The following is a 27,009-nucleotide window of genomic DNA, read 5'->3' as shown; positions in this document are numbered from 1 at the left end:
ACTTCTTCTTCTACTACTTCTAATTCAATGTACCTGCCCGCGAGATATTGGACAAAAGAAACTCGGCTAGTAGTGTCAACTAAATCCGTAGTATTACAACAAAAGTGTTTTAAACGAGGTAAGTTACGAATTTATGTTCTCAATCGTCATGTGTGGGATTGAATATTAAATTAGTTTAGATTTATTGTCCCCAGGGGGACATTCATTTTCACAGCTCTGTGAAAACAATATGAAATCAACAACAAATAAGACAGACAACTACAGCACCACACATGATGGTTACTTGTTATTATTTAGGGCCGCCTGTATGGATCAGGTTTTTGCCAAATCGAGCCCTTTTACTATAATAATAATAATAAGTTGTGTATTATATCAACCGTATTGGTACAATGAGCGACATCTAGTGACGGATTTTGGAACACTGATTTGATTTTTCTCATGGCAGTTAGACTCTAGAGACAAACCAGGGGACTTTATTTGTATTTTTAATCTGTGTGTCTGTCCATTTTGTGTAGTATTTTATCCAATATTACATTTGGTTTATATATTAGTCACTTTCTTATGAAATGCCAGGTTTTAGGTCTTGATTTGAACATTCAATCCTGGAAATAATTGTTCTTTAATCCTGACATGACTAGAGTAGGTAGTAAGTAAGTAAATCTGTATAGGAAGACGAGTTAAGGGATAGAGGAGAAAAGGTTATGGTATAATTACAGAGTCTGTAGTCTGTTAACCAAAGTGCAGCCATCTATCTATCAACAACTATTAAAGATCAGAGGAAAAGAACAGAACGAGAGGGGTAAATCCAGAATAACAATAAAGAAGCAAAGAGATTGTAGAGCAGTGAGAAGGAAAAAAGCTTGGTGAGTCAATTCATTACATTGCCAGTATTTTTCGTTGTTGTGAAAAAAAAATCACCCCCTCTGATTTTTTAACAGCCCCCTCAGTCATTTCATCCTGGAGCCGGGCCTGACTAGGACTCTGAGGCAGATCCCAGGCTCTGGAATTCCTTCCCCAAGATCTTCGTGATTCCGAGTCCCTCACACTCTTCCAGTCCAGCCTCAAAACATATATTTTCACCTCTGTCCATCCATAAGACACCCCCTCCCCCCATCAATCCATTTCCTGTTGACTGTCTTTGTTTGTCCTTGTTTGTACACCCTCCCTTATACTGTAAAGCATCTTTGAGTTCAAGAAATAATAATATAATTTATTATTATTATTACTTGTGTAAAAACTATCTTTACAGCACCTAGACATTTTCTCTTTCCTGACTAGTCATGCTCTAACTTCTCACCTTTCTGCAGTGATGGACAGGTCACCGTTGGGTTCGGAAATATGTGAAAACCCTCTGATGGTGTGGTAGTGGAGAAAAACTCCACAAAACAAACAATCCTATGTCACACACACATTGATACAGTCACAGTGGCCAGAGTGTTTCTGTGGTTCTGTGTTTTGCTGACCGGCTGATGTGTTTTCTGTTCAGAACACCAAGCAGCCATCTTGTCCACTCAACAACCGAAGGAGAGCCATGAGGTCAGTCTCTTTCTTTATCTTTACATAAAGCTGAGGCTGAAATAATTTAAAGCATCATGTCATAACTTTATATTTTTATTTTCATTATAAAATAATTTTATTTTTTATTCTCAAGATATTCCAATAGGAGGAGCCCTGGTTGCCTCATGTGGTCGGATTGTGTTCAAAGCTATTCATTCATGTTTTATCACGTAGATATTATGAATACATGATACAGATACATGGATTAGTCCCATCGGGTCATCGTTAATTTCTGAATGTACCAGTGACCATTTCGGATGTAAAGGAGTGATTTCTACATTCGCCAATCAACAGATTTCACACAAAGAAACATCTCTGATTTGTGTTTTGGTTCGTTTATATGAGCAGGAGGAGTGTGTCCTTCCTTCAGCGAAACTGAAGGCCAAACACGTGAACGTGATCCAGCAGCTGGAGCAGACCATCGAGGCCCTCAGGACCAAGATCGCTGAGCTGGAGCAGCTGCCCCCCCTGGACACTGTGAAACCCCCCCCCTCCACCACAGACCGGGAGGTGGGCGGAGAGGAGGGGCTGCTGAGGGCAGTGTGTGACGCCCACCTGCAGACTGAAACCATTGTAGCTGCGGGGGGGGCTGGAGGCCAAGTCGGTGCAGACCTCTCCCATGGAGGACAGCTTTAAGTTCAAAGTGCCTTACAGTGAGCCGGGTGGAGCGGACCCTCCCCCGCAGCCTCCACCCAGGCAGGAAGGCTTTCAGTGTCCCTGTCAGCTGCAGCCCCCCCCTCCACCTCCACTTCCAGGAGGAGCAGTACCTCCACCTCCACCAGGACAGATTATGGCACCGCTTCCTCCACCACCTCCCCCTCCACCTCCACTTCCAGGAGGAGCAGTACCTCCACCTCCACCAGGACAGATTATGGCACCGCTTCCTCCACCACCTCCCCCTCCACCATTACCAGGAGGCTTAATGCCACCTCCACCTCCATTACCTTTTGGTTCAGCATGTCCTCCACCTCCACCTCCACCTCCACTTCCTGGTGGTATTGCTCCACCCCCACCCCCTCCTCCTCTCCCTGGTGGCATGGCTCCACCTCCTCCGCCATTACCAGGAATGGGAGCCCCACCTCCTCCACCTCCACCTCCAGGGTGCGGGCCTCCTCCCCCCCTTCCTCCACCGGGAGGCATGTGTGCTCCACCCCCTCCCCCCGGGGCTCTGGGCTCGCTGCCTCCTCCTCTGCCCATGGGGCTGTACGCTCTGGGCCTGATGCAGGAGAAGCCCCCCAGGAAGGCTCTGGTGGAGCCCCCCAGACCCATGAAGCCCCTCTACTGGACCAGGATCCAGCTCACCACCAAAAAGTAAGGGTGGTGTAGAAGATGATGCTGCAGATTGTTTAGTTTACTGACCATTCAAGCCCAAATCTATTTAACCCTTAAAGGTTTCTGTACCCTGGGGGATACAGTCGAATATAGAATGGGAGTACTGAAAGTGTAATACAGTTGAAATATGGGTGTAATGTGAGACTCATAATAGGTGAAATAATAATTTAACATGGGTAAAATATGGGTGTCATCGCAGTGTAACATGGGTGTAATAGAAGTGTGTTAGTGTGTAATATGGGTATAATTATGGAGTGATGTTGGTATAATATGTAAGGGATAATGTGCAGCGAGGCGGTCATTATGGGTAAAAGAAAACTCGACAGGCTGATCAGGAGCCCGACGCGAAGCGGAGGGATCTTGATCAAAAACATATATGTGAAGTGAAATGATTAATTAGAGTTCAGTACAGCCTTTAGCCACTTAAAAGTTAAAGTTGTAATACATTCCATGTACAAAGCTAATTTCAAGCTACACTATAAAACTGCCTACTCTATAGTAGGCAGTTTTATACTGTAGCTTTGAGGGATCATACATTTGCACTGCAAAGTATGTATGTATGTTTTTATATATGTATGTGCTTTCCTAAATTATAAACATCTTTCATATATCATCAAACTTTTGACACATCATGATTCTTATTATCTTAGTAAACCTACACATTTAATAATTCCAATCGATGCAAAACTGCAACACCTTTTTAAGGCCAGTTAAACTATGTGTTAATATTTACTGTTAAAAAAAGGACAATATATAAGTGCTCTTCTGTGTTTCTCAGGGAGGTTTCTTCTTCGTTGGTGTGGGACACAATCGATGAGCCTGAAATGGACTTTGAGGAGTTTGTAGATTTGTTCTCCAAAACAGCCGTGAAGGAGAAGAAGCAGCCGCTCTCTGACACCATCACCAAGTCCAAGGCCAAACAGGTGTGTGAGCTCACCTGGGTTACACATTGGGCATGTAGCTCAGATTTGTATTGTATTTCTTAAAATGAAAAAGTGATATATGGCTTATTATCTATTTTATTAATGTCACATTGAATCTTACTTTTATTCTGTAAAAAAAGTTTGATGATATATGAAAGATGTATAATTTAGGAAAGCACATACAAAAACATACATACTTTGCAGTGCAAATGTATGGTCCCTCCCACTAAGCCTACCTTTCAGTCTTTTGTTGTCATTAATTGTGAATATTATTCATATTTTTCAGGTTATGAAGCTCCTGAACAATAAGCGTTCCCAGGCAGTAGGGATCCTCATGTCCTCCCTGCATCTTGATATGAAAGATATCCAGCATGGTGAGTTCATAACACTTGAGAACGCTTGATATCAATAATTCTAATTCCACATGGAATATTATAAAACAGGTGTATGCCACACTGAGGAAAGGATCGCCTAGTCATTTAGCCACAAATTCCGCTGTCAGAGACTAGTTTACCTAATTGAGAGAATTTATGTTCTCAAGGAAAACCTCGCTAAAATATTCCTACCATATCTGTATAAATATTTTTGGGGAAAATATTCATTTAGGTTTGAGTATGAAGTATACTCCAAAACACACATTTATTTGTGTTGCTCTGTGCTTTGAGCCAGTTTATAATTTTGAACCTTTGCTGGTATAAAGTATTATATTATTTTTGTGTGTCTTTCTTCCTGTCCTAAAGCCATCCTGAACTTGGACAACACCGTAGTTGACCTGGAGACCCTGCAGGCGTTGTATGAAAATGTGAGTCACACACTTTATCTCACTTGTCTGTAATATAATCTGAATCACTCCAGGGGTCCAGTTGTGACTCCTGGTCTGCGCTGGGAAATCTGAGCATTTGAGTCCTGGTTATACATTGTTCAGAGGTTGTTTATGCTAATACAGTCCTTTAGCACTTATGTAATAAAACCTGTAGGGCATAAATCAGTCCAATTTGAACACAGGGATATATCTTTGATTAAATATGATTGAACATGCTGTCTGTATTTTATGTAATGGGAGGGACTTTGAATTGTCAGACTCTGAAGCTCATCTGTTCTGTTGGGTGGTATGACATGGTGGTCTCTTGTGTCTCTCCCTCAGAGGGCACAACAGGATGAGCTGGACAAGATAGAAAAGCACATCAAGTCGTCAAAAGACAAGGAGAACGCCAAACCCCTGGACAAACCTGAGCAGTGAGTTTTTCTACTACTTCTACTGTACACAATGATCAGACGTAGTGCCAGGCTGTGTATCATTCTGTAAACAGTGTCAAACAACAGGAGGGAATAAAGAGTAGAGAGATGGTGAAGAAGACATGAGTGTGATCGGTGTTTCCTCGTGTGTTGCAGGTTCCTCCACCAGCTCTCTCTGATCCCAAACTTCTCCTCCAGAGTCTTCTGCATCATCTTCCAGTCTAGCTTCCACGAGTGCATGTCGTCCATAACGAAGAAACTGGACACTCTGCAGAGAGTATGCCTGGTGAGTCAATCTCTCCAAAGTAATGAAATATAGTATCTCAATGTCTGCATAAAGCCTACACACTTAGAATGTTTTCAGCCAATAAACGGCCAATATCAGTTGTCATTGGGAGAATCAATTTGTGGCTCAACGCTAACTCCTAACTAGCTTGGTAGGTCGTTATCATATGTATGTGACTGAGTTCATGTAAGAAACAGACATATTTTAACTGTGATTTTATTTTCCTAAACGTTGCCTGGATCAGTCTGATATTTTGAAATAAACCTACTAACGCCTCCCTGATTAACATGTTGTTTTAATTAAACCAAATTAAATGTATTCTTATTTTCAGTGTTCAGACAAAAGACATTTGGTTTAAAGAAAATGTACCTGCTGTAACTATTTCTATATATATATATATAGAAATGTTATTCATTGGGATAAACCCCTTGAGATGCACCATCTCGTTTTCAAGGGGGTCCCGTCAATAGCAACAACTTACATAAACAAAAAGACAAAATGCAAAACATGACACACAAGACAAACCACATACAGTCTGTTAAGTACAATTCAAGCAATGCATACAATCATTACAATTTGAGACAGTCAAGCAAATCAGTTTCATCAATATCAGTTATAACAAGTACAGACCAGTTGAAAGTGAGATAACAATGCATGTTTAAACAAACCCAATGATGCAAGAGATCTAATAGCAGCAGGTCAAGTATTCCAGTCAGTTGGGGCTTTAAACATGAACGCTCTTCTGCCAATCCATTTTTTTGCAGAGGGGACAGAGAAATAGATAGATAGATAGATAGATTCAACTTATTGTCATTACACAGTACAGGTACCATGTAACGAAATGGTTTCTCTGCATTTGACCCATCCTAGTGTTAGGAGCAGTGGGCTGCCATTATGTACGGTGCCCGGGGAGCAGTGTAGGGAACGGTGCCTTGCTCAGGGACACCTCGGTAGCACTTGGTCTTTCCGGGACTTGAACTGGTGACCTTCCAGTTGCCAAGCCAACAAATAAATCTGTGTAGGAGTGTAGGAATACTATGTAAAAGTCCTGCATTCAAAATGTTACTCAAGTAAAAGTAGAAAAATATAGTGAAAGTAGCGACAGTAAAAGTAGTCATTGTGCAGATTGGTCCATTTCAGAATAATATATATGATATAATAATAATAATAATGGATTTATTTTGTTGGCGCTTTTACAGGTGCTCAAAGACGCTTTACAGATATAGTGAAGGGAAAATAAAGGAACAACAAATATATCGTTAAAGTTAAAGTCAAATAATACAAAAACAATCACACATTAAAAGCCAGATTGAAGAGGTGAGTGTTTGTGAGTTTTTTGAAGGTGGTGAGGTCAGTGCAGTCTCTGATGGGTTGGGGGAGTGAGTTCCAGAGGGAGGAGGCAGCGACGGAGAAGGCTCTGTCCCCCCAGGTCCGGTGATTGATGTGGGTGGGGATGGATAGGATGTTGGCTTCTGATGAGCGGAGGCAGCGGGAAGGGGTGTGGTGGTGCAGCAGGTCTGTGAGGTAGGGGGGGGCCTGATTGTTGAGGGCTTTGTGAGTAATGAGGAGGACTTTGAAGTCGATTCTTTGACGGACGGGGAGCCAGTGGAGGTTCTGGAGGACAGGAGTGATGTGGTCTCGGGAGCGGGTGTGGGTGAGGAGGCGGGCAGCAGAGTTCTGGATATGTTGGAGTTTATTGAGGAGGTTGGATGGTATGCCGTAGACGTAGAGGATGCTATTGCAGTAGTCGAGTCGTGAAGTGATGAATGCATGAATCAGGGTTTCAGCAGTCTAGGAGGAGAGTGATGGGCGGAGACGGGCAATGTTTTTGAGGTGGAACAAGGCGGTCCTGGTGATGTGATGGTTGAATTTGAGCTGACTGTCGAAGATGACTCCGAGGTTGCGGATGTGAGGGGGGGGAGGGGGTAGAGTGTTGCTGTCAATGGTGAAGTTGAAATTCTGGATGTCTTTGATACGGGATGGGGGGCCGATGATGATGATGTCTGATTTGGCACTGTTCAGTTGGAGATAGTTTGTTTGCATCCATGCTTTTATTTCTGAGAGACAGTTGGTGAGAGTGGAGTGTGTTGTGGGGGTGATGGTTTTTGTTGAGATATAAAGTTGGATGTCATCGGCGTAGCAGTGAAAATGAAGGTTGTGGCGACTAATTATTTTGCCAAGGGGGAGCATGTAGAGGATGAAGAGGAGGGGGCCAAGCACCGAACCCTGGGGGACGCCTTGGGACAGAAGAGCAGTGGAGGAGGTGCAGTTGTTGATGTTGATAAACTGATGTCTGTCGGTGAGGTAGGATTTCAGCTAGGAGAGTGCAGTGTCAGTGATGTTGAGTGATGATTCGAGGAGGGACAGCAGGATGGTGTGGTTGATGGTGTCAAATGCTGCGGTGAGGTCGAGGAGGATGAGGATGTTCAGGTTGCCGGAGTCAGAGGAGAGGAGGAGGCCGTTTGTGATTTTCAGAAGAGCTGTTTCTGTGCTGTGTTTTGATCGGAAACCGGATTGAAATGGCTCAAAGAGGTCATTGGAGCTGAGGTGGGCTTTAAGTTGTGAGGCAATGACACGTTCAAGTCTTTATGACAGAAAGGGGAGATTTGAGATGGGCCGGAAGTTGGACATGATGTCAGGTGTGAGTCCAGGTCTTTTGAGAATGGGTGTGACAGCAGCCAGTTTGAGAGAGGGGGGAACTGATCCAGATCTGAGGGAGGAGTTAATGATGGTGGCGATGAGTTGGGAGATGGCAGGGAGTCTCTCTTTAACACATTTGGAGGGCATTGGGTCAAGTGTGCAGGTGGAGTTAATTCCAGTCATGAAGTCGGACAGTTGCATGGGGGTCACAGGGGAGAAGTGGGACAGGGGCTGTGAGGTGAAGGGGGGGGAGCCAGGAGGGGAGGTGGGGGGTGCTGATGAGGGTGTCAGATTGCTGTAAATGTTGCTGATTTTGGTTTGATATGTTTTATAATGATTGATCATGAAAGTGTTCTCAAAGCTGGTAAAGGTGCAGCTAGTTTGAATGACTTTGTATACTGCAGGGTAGCTTGTGGATTTACTCCAGGTGGAACTAAAGTCTGATTTAACACTTGATTATATTTCACATCATTCATCCACATCTGTGAAGTAACTAAAGGTATTAAATAAATTAAATGTAGTGGAGTAAAAGTACACCATGTACCTCTGAACTGTAGTGGAGTAGAAGTACAAAGTAGCGTAAAATGGAAATATTCAAGTACAGTTAAAATATCTCAAAATTGTACTTAAGTACAGTATTTCAGTAAATGTATTTAGTTACTTCCCACCTCAAATATTAAACATACAATCCAACAGGGTTATTAGAGAGTTTTAGAGGTGTTAATTGTTATATTTTCTGACTCTGGACAAAGCCAAGCTAGGTATTTGAAGTCTATACTGCACTAACACAGGGAAAGGATATACAACTTCTCATGTGATTTTCAGTCAGGTGTCAGAACCTGGTCTGAGGTCTGTTTGTTCACTCTCCAGCTAAATGCTGCTCACAGTGCCCTCTTTATAAACCTTCTATTTTCATGTTGAGATTAACAATCATTTATTGGGATTTTGAAATGATTTTGAAATGTGCAGGATGACACTTCATGTCCTTCTCCCATCATGTTTGTCTCTGACCCCCCCCCCCCCCCCCCCCCCCCCCCTGTCTGTGCAGGCGCTGCAGGACAGTGAGACGGTGAAGAAGGTTCTCAGTCTGATTCTGGCTTTCGGTAACTTCATGAATGGTGGGAATCGAACCAGAGGTCAAGCTGACGGCTTCACCCTGGACATCCTGCCCAAACTGAAAGATGTGAAGAGCAGCGTGAGTAGAGAGGGAGCCATGTGAAACACACCGACACATCATTACATCTCTCTACATAAGTACAAATATAATTCAATGCTGCCATGATCAGTGGAAAGTCTGTGCGTGACCCCCCTTTTCAATGTGCAGAGGTGTACTCAGAGTACTCAGATCTTGTACCTGAGTAAAAGTAGAAGTACCAGAGTGTAGTATTACTCTGTTACAATTACAAGTCCTGCAATCAAAAGGGTACTCAAGTAAAAGTACAAAAGTATTGGCATCAAAATATACTTTAAGGACTATCTAAGTAAGTATAAGTACTTATTCTGCTAATGTCCCTTTTTTTAATCATATATTAAATACCCGCATTTTGTTATTGCTGCATTAATGTGTTCATCACAGCTGGTAAAGTGGAGGTCATTTAATTACTGTATATACTGCTGCTGGATACTTTAACCTCTAATTATGTTTCATAGTTTATTTATATTTTGTATCAAATCAACTCAAGTTTAATTTATATAGCACATTTAAAAGCGATTTTGGTCGAGCCAAAGTGCTGTACATGTAATAAAAACACATTACTACAATCACAATAAAAGACAATCATTTACAACAGAAATATAAAAAACAAAAACACAGGGTCAGGTGTCATGCTCCGCTCTGACTAGAAGGCCAGGGAGAAGAAGTGTGCCTTTAGTGAGGATTTAAAAACCCCTAGGGTCTGGGCCGACCTCACATGGAGGGGCAGAGTGTTCCAGAGCCTGGGGCCAGCTGCTGCGAAGGCTCGGTGCCCTCTGGTTTTGAGCCTGGTCTTGGGCACTATCAACAGCAGCTGATCAGCAGACCTTAAGGCTCTGCCTGGGGTGTCGCGATGGAGGAGTTCTGCTAATAGGCCGGAGCCAGCCCATTTAGGGCTTTAAAAACAAATAAAAGGATTTTAAAATCAATTCTTAACCGAATTGGAAGCCAGAATTGGGGTGATGTGGTCATGCTTTTTGTGGCCAGTCAGAAGACGTGCAGCTGCGTTCTGCACTAGCTGCAGGCGTCTAATTGAGGCCTGGTCCATACCCACATACAGAGCATTGCAGTAATCCAGTCTCGAGGTGACAAAGGTATTAATAACCCTTTCTAGGTCTTTAAAAGATAAAAACGACTTGGTCTTGGCCAATAGTCTTATTTAAAAAAAGCAGGATTTGACTACGGTGCTGAGGTCAGCACCGTAGTCAAATCCTCGCTTGTCAAATTTAAAAGGGCTACTGAAGGTCACTCCAAGGTTCATGACAGAGGGGAGGATGTTTTCATTGAGAGCCCAGAATATCAACCGGAGAGGCTGGAGGTTGGGGTCCAAAAAAGATGATCTCTGTCTTGCTCTCGTTGAGGTTGAGGACGTTTTTGCTCAGCCAGGATTTGATCTCTATCAAGCAGTCCATCAACTGCTGTAGTGAGTGTTTGACAGTTGCTTTGAGAGGCAGATAGATCTGTACATCGTCGGCGTAGCAGTGGAAGGGAATATTGTGTTTAGTGAGAATTGAACCTAGGGGCAGTATGTACAGTAGAAAAAGGATGGGGCCCAGAATCGAGCCTTGGGGAACCCCACAGGTAAGAGGGGCTTTAGCAGAGGAGAAGGCACCTAGCTGCACGGAGAAGCTACGGTCTGTCAGGTAGGACCTGAACCATGCAAGGGCAGAGCCTGTGATGCCTGCGGACTGTTCAAGCCGTGACAACAGGATGCTATGGTCCACAGTGTCGAAGACAGCTGTCAGGTCTAACAGCACCAGGACAGCTTGGGTACCTGAGTCGGCGGCTAGGAGCAGATCATTAAAAACTCTTAAAAGGGCTGTTTCAGTGCTGTGCATGGGTTTGAAGCCAGACTGAAACTTTTCATGGATGTTAAGAACGACTGCAGCTGGACAACAGGCGCATTCACACCGCAGTACTTTTCCCACAAAGGTTAATCAGAACTTAGTTCATGAGAACTCTTTAGTTCTCATGAACTAAGTACAGATCGCGTTCACACCGGAATAAGTTCCTGGGGAAGGATTAGGCAAATTAAGTCACTTGTTCTTCTTCTGCTTTGGGTTTACTGGCAGGCCGCAAACAACTTCACGGTGTATACTGCCACCCGGAGTCCCCGGAGTTGGGGACTGGCTTCAGTAGAAGCTGCTGGGAGTCCCAGCAGCTTCTACTGAAGCCTTCCGAGTAAATCGCCAGAACGCCGACACCTCCTCATCTCCACCGCTCCCATGTTTTATTTTGTGTTGCCATAAGTTAGTCTCTCTGCGTTTGTGCGCTGGGCTAATGCTAATGCTAATAATGCTAATGCGAGGATAATAAAATGGCGGGTCCACAAAACTTTTTAGGAGTTTTAAGGGGCGTGGTTTGCAATCCGCCCAGCCAATCAGACATAGGAACCTTTTTCTCCCACGAAAGTACCTGCTCTGCAGGGACGGAAAAGGGGGTAAAAAAGGTTCTGATGAACTAACTTTAGTTCTGGCTCTTTTTGGTGTGAACGCGACATTTCGGAACTATATCCAAACTAAAGTGGGAAAAGTACTGCGGTGTGAACGCAGCTATAGACTACTCGCTCCAGGGCTTTAGATAAAAAAGGTAGCTGGGAAATGGGCCTAAAATTTGCTAGAATGGAGGAGTCGAGATTTATTACTTTTAAGTAGTGGCTTGACCACGGCATGTTTGAAGGCAGCTGGGATACATCCTGAGCCAAGAGAGGTGTTTATTAGTAATAAAACACTTGCTCCAACTGATTCGAAAACATCTCTGAGAAGGCGAGAGGGAATGCTGTCTAAGGTGCAGTTTGTCGGCCGCAGGTGCTTGACTACATCCGAGAGAGAAGAGAGGGATACAGGCTCAAAGTGGTCGAGGACAGCAGGGCACAGAAAGGGAGCAGGATCTGGGGTAGCACTAGTGTGCAGATACTTTTTCGATAAAAAATGTAAGAAATGTATCGCAGAGAGTAGTTGATGGCACAATTGAAGAAACATCACAGGGATTAATAATAGAGTTGAGGACATTAAAAAGAACCTGAGGTTTATGGCTGTTTTTAGAGATTAACAGAGAAATGTGCTCTGTTTTGGCTGCTTTGACTGCCGTCTGATAATCGGAAAGGCAAGCGCGAAGAATTTCTAGGGAGACATGGAGTTTATCCTTTTTCCATTTTCTCTCTGCACGCCTGCAAGCGCGTCTGAGAGCGTGAGTACAATCATTGAGCCACGGCTCTGAGAGAACTTTGGTGCGTCTAAGCGTAAAAGGAGCAACAGAATCCAGTATTAGTGTGCATGTCGAATCAAACAAAGAGATAAGCTCATCCGCACTAAGAGCACAGTTCACCTCTAATTTACAGATCAGGGAAGCATTAAAAACATCAGAAAACTGTGAGGCAGTCCAGGGGTTAATTGAACACAGAAGACGCGCAGGGGCACGTGACTCGACTCCCGCAGAAGGGATCGAAGTTGTAAACAGAACCGGTAAATGGTCTGAGATACGCGTTGCTGCACAGATTTCATCCACAGAGACAGACAGTCCAAACGTATTATCTTATTATGTGAATATGTAAAGTAATAGGAAACTAGTTATGTTAAATAAATGTAGTGGAGTGAAAAGTACAATATTGGCTTCCAAATTGTAGTGAAGTAGAAGTATAAGTAGCATCAAATAGAAATACTCAAGCCAAGTACAAATACCCCAAAATCAAACTTAAGATACAGTACTTGAGTAAATGTATTACATTACACCACTATAAATGCGCTTCAGTTACCACTAACCCTCCGACCTCCCTCACCTGTAGAGCTACAGAAAGTCACCTGACGTCTCCACTCCTGTTAATGATCCACTCGTATATTTTCTCTGCAGGACGGTACGAAAAGTCTTCTGTCTTACATTGTTGCATACTACCTCAGACACTTCGATGAGGTAAGCTTTTAGCGATTATACTCCCTGCCATACTGTTAATTTCTATTTTCTAGCTTTGTCCACTGCCTATTTTGTCCCTAATTTTCACATATTTCTGACCTTCTGTATGCAACACACACCACATTTCCGCATCTCTTGGAAATATGTACTTCAAACAGTATCAGACAATAATTACTACCTGCTGTCTGTCCCTCTCAGGACGCTGGCAGAGAGACGTGTGTGTACCCCCTCCCAGAGCCTCACGACCTGTTCCAGTCTTCACAGATGAAGTTTGAAGACTTTCAGAAAGACCTGACTCGACTCAGGAAGGACCTGAGAGGTAACAAACACAAACACACACACACACACACTTCAGGGGACATTACATTACTTACATGCATTTCCTGGAGACTTATCCTAACCTTAACCATAACCAACACATCCCTAACCCTAACCCATTTTACATATTTGTTTGATATTTTAGATATTTTAAATATTTAGTTTCATGTGATTTTTGTTAATAGTACTTGTTTTTAAAAGCACTTATTCTATTAAGCACTTTTATATATGTATTTATAATTTTTTCACACTAATTTTACCTGCATGCCGATTTTAAACAAAGTCAACCTCGGTACTTTTAGCCAGATGTTTTTAAACCACTTACCAGGTCTTTTACCAGATGTTGTGGGACACAGCCTCAGACACCCCACCGGGGTACAGGAGTACAGGTTTTAACCCTGCCGCATACACTCTGTGCTTCAGCCGCTGCTCTCTTTTATCCCTTTTATTGTATTTTCTTAAACATTTTTTAACACAGACCAAACAGGGCTTTTATAAACTTTTTTTGGTTTTCCTACAGGAGTTTTTAAATAGGTTTACCCGAAAGCCCGTGCACCACGTGCACCTACGGAGCGCCGCACGTTCCCTAGTACCCTAACCAAGTCTTCACCCTAACATTAATGATTCCCCTTATGGGGACCTCCCTTATGTCCCTATAAGGGAGGCGAGTCCCCACACGTGACTGCGTAAACTGATTTAGGTCCCCACAAGGATAGTAATGCTTGGAGACATACACACACACACACACACACACACACACACACAACTTGACTTTATGTGATATTTGTTTCTGCATTTTTTAATCAGCGTGCACATCAGAAGTGGAGAAGGTGTGCAAAGTTTCAGACGAGGACAACTTGCAGCCTTTTAAAGACAAGATGGAGGAGTTCCTTGCACAAGGTGACTAACAACACGTTTATTTTTAGGAACATTGAACATGCTTGCATTGAACTTCATTTAGGGTTTTTTATTGAGCAACAATGTTCTTGTATGATAAAACATTAAGACAAAAACCATAAGCTATTAAAAACTGATTTTGTTCTGACCTTCTGAATGTTCCCTCCTTTCTCAGCTAAGAGTGAACTGGAGACCCTAGAAGCTCAACTCAGCAGCACTCACAAACTGTAAGAAAGCACTTTTCACACTAAACTAACTTCTGTGTTTTATTTCAACTGTTCTCCGCACTCTGTTTGTACCAGTGATACTGAGGAGAGCTGTAAATAATACACTTCATCCTCATTATGTTTAGCAGCAGAAAGTATAACTCAGGTCTTGATCATTCATTACAGATGTCTAAAAACAAAGGTCAAAAGGGAAGGCTTGATTAGAACAGGATATGGCTGGGAATGTAGTTTGTATTTACAGTTTACTATTGTAGCTCATGCCAGTCAGTGCACTCGCTGTACGATCACATGTGTTGGAAGGTGGCCATGATTTGTTCTTGTTACAGAAGAGCCTCTACACATAGCACAAGGCATCTGCTGCAAATATTATAAAAGATGTTGTAAATATATGTAAAAAATACATTTTAAAAAGAGGCCTAGAATTCAATGTAAACTGTCCACAGAAGACACGTTTAACTAACCGAAGAGTGAGCATCGTTCCCTGTTAACAGCACAGCTCTGAGGCCTTCTTATCAGTGCCATCCTCACTGCAAGGCTTCTGCTTTCTGCTGCTACTAGGCAACAGTTTCACCTGCTTGAAGGATAGTGGGCTACAATTATTAATACGTCCAGAAAGATAGTTACAGCACTAAATGTACATTATAGAGTGCATTGCCCTGGAAAGAAGCTGTATTCATTACTATGAATGCAAGTTTCACTTTTCCTAACAGCTCAACTTATATTGGGGTAATCATTTGAAAATAAAGAGGTAATAATTAAGTAATTCCATGACACCAAAGCAATATCTGGTTAATAGTATTATTGATGGGTATGTCTGGATATTGTGAGACTGACATGTATGTAACAGCTTCCAAATGCTAATCTTCCTGTTTCTATTTATTTTCTTGTAAATATTAACCAGTTTAGCCCTAAGCCTGTTTTTCCAACACACTCTCACTCCCTAAGCGTCCAGGAGCGACGTTTGGTCAGTGTCCGTGGCGTGCAGTTGTGACGCTCCTAGGCTCCTTCAGCGTCATAAAGGGACGCAAATAGCTTTCAACTGATTGCAATGTATTCCCATCTGCGGTGGGATTTGACGCTCATGGAAGCACGGCATTCGTTTGTGTCGGCTGCCCTTAAAGGCAATGTGAGCGTCCATTCTCATTGGATAACGGAGAATTGTACACCCGGAAGTAAGCATTCCCCTTACTGTCGATTGATTTTACAGTGATATCTGCACTACTCATCGACTAAAAAACACCAGATTATCCTTGTTAATTACACAACATTGATTGGTTTAAATTGTGTGCAATGCTTTTGTATTTTTCCCCTTCGATTCGGAGAAACAAAGATTTTTTTCGGAGTAAAGGATGGCAGAAGACACTACACTACCCAGAATCCCCAGCTATCGTTTGGACTACACCATGTGCTCTGTTTGACAAACCCCATTTTTTTTTCACCATTCATTCCAATGGCTGGCGTCTATGTCACGTGATCTTCAAATTTCTCCCTGCAGAAAAAAAAACATGGCCGAACTTCGTTTTATTCTCGGTGGAAAATGCCTATTTTAAAGTTAGTTTGGCCATTAAAATGCGTTTTGATGTCATTTGATGCGAGAAATATGAGTTGTTATTTCAGATTATGTGTGCAGTGGATGTCCATGATCTTTAGTTTACTAGTTATTACGAAGATTACTTCAGGAAATCGCGATGTTTTCATTGTTACCAAGGTGGTTGCTAGGGACGCTGCTATCGATATTATTTCTGTTATGTTGTGTAACTGTTTAATGGTGTTATCTTTATTGCTACCCCCTTCCCCGTCAATGTATAGAGTTGGTCCACAGCGCAAACATATTAGTTTAACAAAATCCGCATCTAAAGATAGCCTACGTTATTTCCCCCTGTGCAATTCCAGTCTCACATCTCACAGCACATCGTCATTAACAAATACCGGAAACAGACCGAAAACATTTACAAATAATAAAATAATACTTTATTTCAAGTGTGCTTGCTTTTCTCTTTGAAAGTCATCACATAACGGCATTGTAATACACGGTTCGGCTGCATTAAATATTACATATCTGCCGTAGTTCTGTATTTATAGAGCCCTGATGAGAAGACTTCTAGACAAACATGAGGAACTGAAAACGTGACGTGGATCATAAATATATCAGCCATTAAACAACATCTTACATTTCTTTTCACACAATACGTCTCCTTGCAGTATCAACACTAATTCGGCTGACTTTTATATTTGATCCAATTGGTAGATAGGCTGTATTTACACCATAAAGGTGCACAGCTGATATAAAGGGACACCTAGTGGTTAAAGCATGTTATTGAAATTCATTATTTTTATTATTAGATATTAATAGGATCCCTATAAAGTATATTCATTACTCGTTATTCTCTACTAATAGTTAATTAAAGACTGTATATAATGACTATTTTGCACATCCCTTTCAAGATTTCAAGATTTTCTAAGGTTTATTGACATATCATATAGGCCTACACAACTATGGTGTAGTTCTGCATTGAATGAAAAACTTGGGTCACAGGTTCCTCAATAGTGCATTACAAGACATCTATCAATATGTGTGCATACCTCCAGCAATGTTAACTATGTTGAAGCACTTATTTTAACTGATATTATACATAATGTATTATACTCTTATAAGATGTATGTAGATATTTCATCTCCGGCCTTGTCAGGTATTGAACAATCAATAAATAAAGAACACAGAATTGTTAAATATAAAACACAGAATTTGTGTGATTATACTAAATGATTTACAAATAAACACCACTGCATATTTACAACTGTTACACATGCTGATGTAACGCAAATGTTCCAACTTGGGATCAATAAAGTATATCTTATCTTAAGCTGATCGATGGCTACTGCCATATTTGAAAAATTTGCCTCTGAACCTTGACAAGTGCATGTTTCAGGCTTATCAGTTAATGTAATGTAATGTTATCAATTAACAACAGGGGTCACAAACATAAGACCAGCTGTTAAATAAAGCTCTTCTGACCTTAGCTGGCATGTGTGTATATATATTAATGCTGCCCATTATGGGCACAAGCTATTTTCACCCATTTATTAATTATATGTTTTAAATTTGAGTGTTTCCTATCCCCTAAACCTCCAGGGATGTACACAGTTTAATACTGGCAACTTCTTATTATGGGAAATACGAAAACGTCTTTTAAAACTACAACTCCCAGTAGAGACGTGCGGCACGTGCCATAGATAGAGAACATGTTGCGAAACAGAATAGCCAGCATGTGTAGTTCTGGGGACGGGGTGGGGGGGGGGGGGGGCGCGGTGGACCCGTTCAAATCCAGTTTTGGACAGTCTGCCTTGGTTCCATCCCATTTCAAGTGCTGTTCGAGAATCGGCGTAACCCTCGGAGCACACTCACCAATCACAGAGCTTGAGGACTATCACGGGGTTTGTCAAACAGAGCACATGGTGTAGTCCAAACGATAGCTAGGGATTCTGGGTAGTGTAGTGTCTTCTGCCATCCTTTACTCAGAAAAAATATTTGTTTCTCCGAATCGAAGGGGAAAAATACAAAAGCATTGCACACAATTTAAACCAATCAATGTTGTGTAATTAACAAGGATAATCTGGTGTTTTTTAGTCGATGAGTAGTGCAGATATCACTGTAAAATCAATCGACAGTAAGAGGAATACTTACTTCCGGGTGTACAATTCTCCGTTATCCAATGGGAATGGACGCTCACATTACCTTTAAGGGCAGCCGACACAAACGAATGCCGTGCTTCCATGAGCGTCAAATCCCGCCGCAGATGGGAATACATTGCAATCAGTTGAAAGCTATTTGCGTCCCTTTATGACGCTGAAGGAGCCTAGGAGCGTCACAACTGCACGCCACGGACACTGACCAAACGTCGCTCCTGGACGCTTAGGGAGTGAGAGTATGTTGGTTTTTCAGGTCTCGGGCTCGAAAATGACATTCCCAGAACAAATGACCATATCTTCCCTTCTAAAAGGGTTAAATTAATAATCTTTTTTCTCAAAGTAATGATAAACCTGTGAGTTGGATGTAGAGGAGTCAGAATCAATATAGATGTTTTTTATTTTAAAGAAAATTCAGATTGAACATAGTAAAAAACTGTAAATTATAGTGTCCGTCCAAAGAATTATTTTGTACTTATAGAGAAAACTATCCTTGGATGATGGTAAGTGTTACGTTCCCTTCTAAATCTAGGGGGTACAAAGGGAAGTAACAACACACAAGGATGACCAAGCACGACAAAAGGAGAGAAAACCGATCTCTGAGTAATGAACAAGTCGTTTAATGAACACAACAGGAACACGGGCTCACCAGCCAACTTGCACAGAATAATACAGCATCAATATATATCACGGAGCTCCCCTCCTATCAATCGGCAAGACACAGGTCTGCACACATGCAGCCAGAGGAGGAAAAAAGGAGAGACCACTGCAGTCTTCCTCCGGTCCTATATGGAGGCCCTGATTAGGAATTAGGAACACCTGGGGACAATCAGGCTGCACCTGGGGACAATCAGGCTGCACCTGGGGAGTCAGAGGGAGAGAGAGAAAAACACACACACGACCACACAAACACTACGGCACGTAACAGTAAGGTAGACTAAAAGCTTTAGGAATCCAAAGTACAACATATAATAAGTACCCTGTATCAAGATTGATGCAAAACAAGTGACATTTTACCTTTTTAGACAGATTTAGCAAAAAAGCTCCACCTCTGAGGTAATTTGGGTGTAAATGGGGGTTTTACCGTTTCTCTGGAACCCATTGGTCGATTTTGGTGATTGACATCTCTTTCTGACCGTTAGAGCCAATAGAATCGAAGGGGAATCTCCCCACTCACACACATGGTAAAACAAAAAGGTGGGGGCTTCGCGGACGCAGTTTTGCATGAGAGTGAAGCTATAGAGCTATAGCTCTAGCTCTGACATCTGGAAACCGAAAAGCAGGATTATTGCTCATGGATTATCAGAAATCATTTCAAATGGACACAGACACATTGGATTAACCTATGGATTAACTTCAGCATCGTTTTTATCGTTTTAATGCCATTGAAGACCACTTTTGACCAGACTACGACACAGGTGAGCCATGTTAGCGTTTTTAGCTACCTAGCGCCATATGTTTTGATGTCTGTTCTTGTTATTACCTCCGCGAGTTCGTATAATCAGTACTCAAGTTGTAAAAAAAAATCAGGGGGGATGGTGGATTTTATCATATGGGGACATAATTTGTGCTGATAACCCGTCGAGGGTGGGAGACCAACCAGCATAAAGATAATTATTATACTCCTAAAACAACATGCATGTTATGGATGTTGTTAACTGTGTTCTTATTCTCAGCGTCCAGGAAAGAGAAGCTTAAAAAGGAGACTAAATGGAGTCTCTGGAGGTTCAAAATTGGTACTTGAATTAATAAAAAAGGCGCGGTAAAGTCACAAACAGGAGAGAAAGTCTGCAGCTTCCTCTCCCAAGTGCTGGCCGTGCAGAAGAGAGCTTACAAGCATTCGTCCTTCCCGCTTGCTCGCTGTTCGCTCCTCCTCTCTGTGAGCTGTAGTGACGTAGGAGACTTCCCCCCTCGTTCTCCTGTGCCCGATATCGCGTTAAACAGAGGATTTCGACATTTTACATTCATTGCTTATTTCCACATGCCTTTTCTCCTCCTTATCTCTTTCATAACTTTATATGTAATACATGTTAACGGTGTCAATGGCCACTTTAATGATACTAATGGGCGGTAGTCCCGGATGTCGTCATGAAGGATTTTCAGAATAAAAGCTTAACAACTGGTTGTGCACAAGAACTTCTGGTTTTTCAGTATAAAACAGCATTTAAACTGACGGTATGTTTAAGGTACATTATGCTATCAAAACATTGATTTTAATTTCTAACAATGTTCAGATACTCCTGTCATTGCTCTTGACCAAGGCACCTCAGAATTAGAGTCGGTCCCCGGGCTGCCATGGCACCACTAACATTTAGGGTCAAATGTAGAGGACAATTAGTGCAAAATATTTTTTTCACTTTAATTTAAAGGGGGGGAGGGGATACAAAAATGTGGTTATAATGGAAGTCTATGGTACAAATATTGTAGGTTAACAGTCCCTCATTTATTATTCAGATGGATCAACTGATTATACTAATAATAAAGTCAAAATAGTTTTTAGAATATTGAATTATAGTGTATTTTTTCAAAAAAGCAGTTACTGGTATACGATCAAAACTGGTATCTAAAGGGTTACATTTGTATCGTAATTAATGAAATCATTATGTAAATTAAACACTTCATGAAAAATGTGAGGAAAATAATTAGAAAAATATTGATCCATCATCATTTTATTGCAGTTCAAATACAAATATTTTATGTTAACATTCCCAATGTTACTTTTTTTAACAGGGCATTAAGTGCAAATTGAAATTGTTTACAAAATATGAAAATATATTAAAAGATTATACAGATAATACAAAATAGGACCAATGTTGTCAATGGCTGCCTACTCCACTCTCCCCCATCTCATAGAAGTTTCCAAAGATTTTCATAATCATGCTTTTTGGTCTCAAATGTTCTGCTCTTGCTTTCGGATTGTTAGCTAAGCAATGGCTTTGAAGCCAAGTCTTGACATATACCTCTGGTCTGAACTTGTTCAGTGGAGGGCCAACACACTTGATGAAAAGCAAGGCTGACATGCTTTTGACCTCTAGGGAGCTTCTAGTTGTGGTTAAAATGTTCATCCGACTAAACCCACGTTCACACTCAGCTGTGGAGATGACCAGAGTGTTCACTGCTTGAAGGAGGGGTTTCAGCTCTTCTGGGGCTGGTGGTATCATTTCATCAACAGTTTTGAGTCTTACCAGCTAGCTAACACGAGAGAAACACGTAGCTAAACTCCAAACTAAGTTGTTATTGCTGCTTATGTCCATAGATTCCACCTTTGGTGACTAAAGTAATGACTAAGATTACTGACTCTTGACTTACCTGAAATGTTATTTTTAGTATTTTTAAATATGAAGTCCCTCAGATCGCGTTGTCCTCCTGGTCGCTTGGCCATTGTGATGACCGTTACCTGCGCTTCTGGCATCGATCAAACAGGCGCACTCGCATAGTATAGCGTCAGTGACTTGGTAAAAATGTCATTGCGTGTGTGCGTGCTCCCTCGCCCACAGTATTTTACTCAAAATGCGCAAAATTAATGTTGAAATAGCAGTAATACCAGTGCCACGTTCATTGATAAAATTACATAAGGGATGGAAAGCATTGTGGGTTTCTTTTTGATTTTTTTTTTTAAATGATCAGTTAGATGAGTTTCTTCCCGTTACATGGATATAAAACATTCATAGTTTATTAAATGAACATGCCCTCAGACACTGTTTTCTGCAAGATGTTGTGGCAGTGCCCCGGTACCGGGGTCTCTTGGGCTTAACAGGTTAAGGTTCAAGGTTAGTTTATTTGTATAGCACATTTTAATACACAGAGGCAATTCAAAGTGCTTCACTTAATACTTTTTAAAACAAACACACAAACAAAAACATAAACAACTATTAATAAAAGCGATAAATTAATGGTTGCAGCTAAAAGTGCAATGATAAGGCACGGTTAAAGGATCCCAGAATAGGCTGCATCAAAAGAAAGGTTTTTATTTATTTTCTATTTTTTTGTAAATATATGTATTTCTTTTCTCAGTTTTTCTACAAGTGATACAGAGCATGTACATTTGGTTCCAATTCAAGTAAAGATATATACACACATGTTGACAAATCAAAATCTCCATTTCAATTCCACCACCAACCCACCCACCACCCATTAACCCATTGAGTTACAGGAGTACTTTAACAATAAATACAGTATTGTTTATTAATGTAATGAGTGCAAGGGGGCTGAGAAACATAAAGGGGAAAAACATACATAAAAAAAGGGGGGAACAGAGGGACACCAGCAGAACAGTATCAGCCGGATGATGTGCAGGCAAACGAACCAGAGGACAGCAGGGCCGGTCAGGGAGCAGGCGAGGCAGGATAGTCCAAGGACAGGCAGGATCAGGGATCAGGCAGAGCAGGCAGGTCGGGGACAGGCAGGGTCGGAACCGGGTAGGCAATCTGATGAGAAACGCGTGAAAGACTGGCATGAAGGCAAAGTACGATCTGGCAACAGGTGTGTGTCTGGTGAGGGTTTAAATACTGGCAGTGAAACTAATGGGTGCCGTAGAGAAAGAGAGTGAGCTAAAACGTAGGTGTGGTTAACAGGTGAGACAGGTGAATGGAAAACTACTGGTGAATGATGGAGTAGACTGTGACACCAGGGTTGGGGCGGGTTCCAGGCTTGTGGTGCATAAAAGCTAAAAGCTGCCTCAGCAAATGTAGTTCTGACTCTGGGGACAACGAGTAAACCCTCCTGATGATATGAGAGCTCTGTTTGGCTCATAGCAGCATCTCTGACATGTAAGTGCTTTGTATGTTGAAATTAAGATTTTGAAGTGTATCCTTTGTGTAATAGGAAGCCAGTGCAGATTTTTGAGAACTGGAGTGATGTGGTAAATTCTCCTAAATATTAGATTAAAGCCAAACATCAAAAGGGAAACTAATGGTTAAAGTTAGAAAGTAAATTGTGATGGTGTCCTGCAGGTTCCTGGAGCTCACCGTGTTCTTCTCAGTGAAGGCCAAGTCAGGAGAGAAGGAGGTCTCCCCCAACACCCTGTTCTGCGTCTGGCACGAGTTCTCCTCCGACTTCAAGGATCAGTGGAAGAAAGAGAACAAAGTCATCCTCAAACAGCGGTCAGTCACGCAGCTTTAAAACTGGCCCATTTCTTCTTTTATTCCTTTCAAGACCAAAATAAAAGTAAAGATATTATGGATCTTAGGCAAATTAAGCTTTGTGTTTTCATATTGTGTGTATTGCAGGTTAAAAGCAGCTGAGGAGTGTTTCCGGCAGGCTAAGGAGAAGTCATCCTACAGCGTCAAACCCAAACACGCCTCTGGCATCGTAAGTTCACCTCTCAGCCTACTTCAAGTGGCAACCCTGTTTAACTTAAGAGTCGACTAAAGGAAAAAATATATATATTTCCACTGCCTCATAAGTACAGACAACAATATAGCTTTATTATTAAGTCCTCCAGCATTATATAAACACTTAAAGGTGGGGTAGGTAATTCACTTCAGAAACACTTTTTGTTATATTCCATGGAATGCTCTTAACATCCTGATAGCAATGAATATATGAAATGCTTTGACAATAAATACATACAAAAATGTCATCTGTGGAAGCCGAGTGAAATGAGTTCTGATCGCTTCCATCTCCAAAGCACAAAGCAAACATGGTTAAGCTGAATGTTTATTCGCTATCACTTCAAAATTAACACTGATCTCATTTTAAGTTATGTACTTGTTTGCATAGATTTGCACTGCTTATAATACAATTATACACAGGTGTATTGTACTTACCCTCTATTATCCTATGACTTTTTTCACAGAAAGCCAAGCTGGGCATGAAGATTTGACTGAACTTTGGATACTTGTTTTCCTGTGGAGTACCAGACAAAAAAGTACGAAGAGGACGGAAGAGAAACAGTGCCGCTGAGCCTACTCTGGACATCTTATTTCATTGATTCATTTCTTCCAGTTGAGCCAGTTTCACATCAGCTTGATGCCTTATGTTGCTCTCCTGTCCGTCTGTCTGAATTATGGATGGATGCTGCTGCAGGGCCACCAGGCCCCATGTGTTGTTGAGATCACCACAGCTCACAAACAATATACATCTCATACATAACTGTTGGGACTATACGCCTACATTCATACAAATGTCTCACTAGCAGAATGGTAAAGGCAAACAGAGTTCAACACAACCCATGGCATTACTAGCACCCAACAGCATGGCACTTATGTAAATATTAGGGATTCTAACTTCCAACTGTTAAGTATTCAGATCCACCAGGTGTGAAAGCTTCTGTGAACAATACCAGTCAATCGATACGGGAGGTTGACAGTCAAAACTAAAGTGCTACAGGAAAAGTGTTCTGCAGAAACACTGATGGATCTACCCAAGCACAAATATGCACTCAGATCTCATCTCACCACTTTTATGTTTAGTTAATTTAACACACATTGGATTTACTTTCAACACCACATACATTCACCATCTTTGTAAATATACATCAGCATGCAACCGGAAGTTGGATTTTTGGTTTCTTGTTGACCTTGGAAACAGCAGTTAACCAAACAATCTCAACTTTTGGAGTCAACCCACGGGAAAAGTGTGGCCGTTTATAAAGCACTTTATGTTCTGGCTCATCACCTCTAATGCGAGGAGTGAGAGCAAAATCATTTTGTCTTCATTTGTTGTGTAACATTGCTAAACTTTTTTCCACAACTTTGCCAAGATTTCTAAGCTTCTTCATACTTTCATAGTATTTGCATCCAACCTTGAATCTCCATTTATATAAGCACTCTTCTATTCTAAACCTGGCTGTAGACCTATTTCCATTACAAATGGTCATCATACCCCCTTTAATGCATTACACAATTGCAACAAAATGTAGGTAGCCTACAATAGCTTACATTTATTATAATGACCATGACTAAGTCTGACCCATGTTCAGTTGTCAAATCCTCTTAGTCCAAAGCCCTAATATTAAGGTACTCTTCAAAGTATAGGTCCCCATTAGATATCAGCATGATTGTCCATTTGTGATTTTGAGGCTATTTCAGTGAAACAAGGCTGTTTTGAACATTTGCTATGCTTTTTGATGAAACATTTAAAACTAGATTTTGAATCTATTTTAAAGTGAGCCAAGAGTGCCAGTGAATACACGGAACCGGCCAAGCTGGACACCATAGTAATATGCAAATAATACTGTCAACTTCAGAATAAAAACAGTGTAGGTCTAGAAAGGACAGCATCTGGGTAAATCCTTCTTAGTGTCATTACCAGGTGAGACATCATTAGCAGCAGCATTGATGGGCAGGAATAGAATGTCATTGTAAACGTACATGTGTCATTTTAATGTACTGTATGTTAAATGATAAGCCATGTCAAACCACATATACTACGTCAAATATGTGTGTGGGTGGGTGGGTGTGTGTGATATGTACAGTGCATTAAATTACAGTTGGATTCTGTTGCAAAGCTAATGACTATCAATGTAAGGAAATCAATTGTTTAAAAAAAGTAGTGAGACACGTTTTGTGTTTCTTTCAATGATATATTTTTCTGCTGGCCAGCCTGATACTCTCTACAGGACTACGTTTGAACGGTTGTTCATGTGGAATAAATGTTTATACATGTACATAAAGAGGATGCATGGAGCTTGGAAGTGGTGTAATTTATTTAAAATAAAGAGAATGAATTCTTGGTTTTATTCAGAACTTCATTAAAGTGACAGCACTAAGGTGTTTGGAAGGTTGCTGACTCCACTGGGAAATGAATTAGATCACTCCTTCAAGTCTACAGAATTCACAATGCTGCTATGCAAGATCTATTTTTATTATCGACAGTAACAGACTGAAGTGTTTCTCAGAGAGTACAGCTCAAGTCCTGGCATTACTTCCAGGTCTCAGCTCTACCAGATTCTGTTGGACCTAGTAACTGTGAGGCGCCTCTGGGGCATGACGGTAGTTCAAAAACAACTTGAAGCTGTTAAAATAGTTTGGCTTGTTTGTCTCCACAGTGAAGGTGAAAGAGTGGTTGTAATACACAGCTAATTGAGACAGTTAAGAAATGTTAAGACAACTAACAAAGAATTGCATTAAAAATCACAATCCTATAATAACTCCCATAATTCTGTGTTCTTTAAATCTTTGACGCCTCCCAAAGGTCAGGGTTGTTGCAGGGGTACAGTTAAGTCTGGTTATTAATAGTATTTCTACTTAAAATGAATAAAACTATTTAAATCATAAATATGGAGCACAAGAGTTAATGTACTCTCGTAAAATAGGCACAACTACCATATTTGTGATGGAAACTTCTGAAGCAATGGAGACGAGACTCAGAGAGACACGGAGAGAGCTCAAACTTTGATGGCAAACACTGATGGTATATTTGGAGCTTCGGCCAGAGAATTCACAAGACATGTGCTGTGCCACGAGGTGACACAGCTGCTGCCAAACCAATTCTGAAGATCTCTACCCCAGACCCATGTATATAGTTCTGAGAGAATAATCAACATTGTGCGCATAACAAGATAAAGCACTATATAACACCTCTATCAGCTGACGCCAACAGGCAGGAATATGGAGACAAAACACTGAGAGCACAGCAGCCAAGGTTGCAGGCCTGTGCTCAGTGAGGGCAGTACAAACTGATAAACTGGGTCAAAGGTATGGGCCCAGGAAAATATTTCCCCAACAATATCAATATCAGGTTAAAGGACCTTCTTGGAATTCTTGGATACTAAAGTTGGGCAGTAATCACTCTTGAACAATATCAATCAAACCAGCATATTTACTAAACATTTTTTAATTAAATATCAATCTGTGCAGGAAG

The 27,009-nt window shown here is 41.4% G+C and overlaps 1 protein-coding gene across 1 annotated transcript in view; it reads left to right on the top strand.

Annotated features, from left to right (window-relative positions):
- The window catches only part of LOC117545176 (formin-2-like), a 50,514-nt gene extending 24,636 nt beyond the window's left edge, over positions 1-25,878 (top strand). Inside the window, 16 exon segments of the mRNA XM_034214864.1 lie at positions 1,487-1,536; positions 1,906-2,142; positions 2,144-2,868; positions 3,668-3,812; positions 4,099-4,186; positions 4,553-4,614; positions 4,957-5,048; positions 5,205-5,334; positions 9,023-9,169; positions 13,016-13,075; positions 13,274-13,394; positions 14,201-14,293; positions 14,466-14,517; positions 23,157-23,306; positions 23,433-23,514; positions 24,002-25,878. Of these exon segments, the coding sequence (XP_034070755.1) occupies positions 1,487-1,536; positions 1,906-2,142; positions 2,144-2,868; positions 3,668-3,812; positions 4,099-4,186; positions 4,553-4,614; positions 4,957-5,048; positions 5,205-5,334; positions 9,023-9,169; positions 13,016-13,075; positions 13,274-13,394; positions 14,201-14,293; positions 14,466-14,517; positions 23,157-23,306; positions 23,433-23,514; positions 24,002-24,028 (2,261 nt within the window). The 3' untranslated portion in view covers positions 24,029-25,878.
- Positions 25,879-27,009: the final 1,131 nt, after the last annotated feature.

Source organism: Gymnodraco acuticeps, unplaced genomic scaffold, assembly GCF_902827175.1.
Source record: "Gymnodraco acuticeps unplaced genomic scaffold, fGymAcu1.1, whole genome shotgun sequence".
Classification (NCBI taxonomy): Eukaryota; Metazoa; Chordata; class Actinopteri; order Perciformes; family Bathydraconidae; genus Gymnodraco; species Gymnodraco acuticeps.
This window is presented reverse-complemented; position numbering and strand designations above follow the sequence as displayed.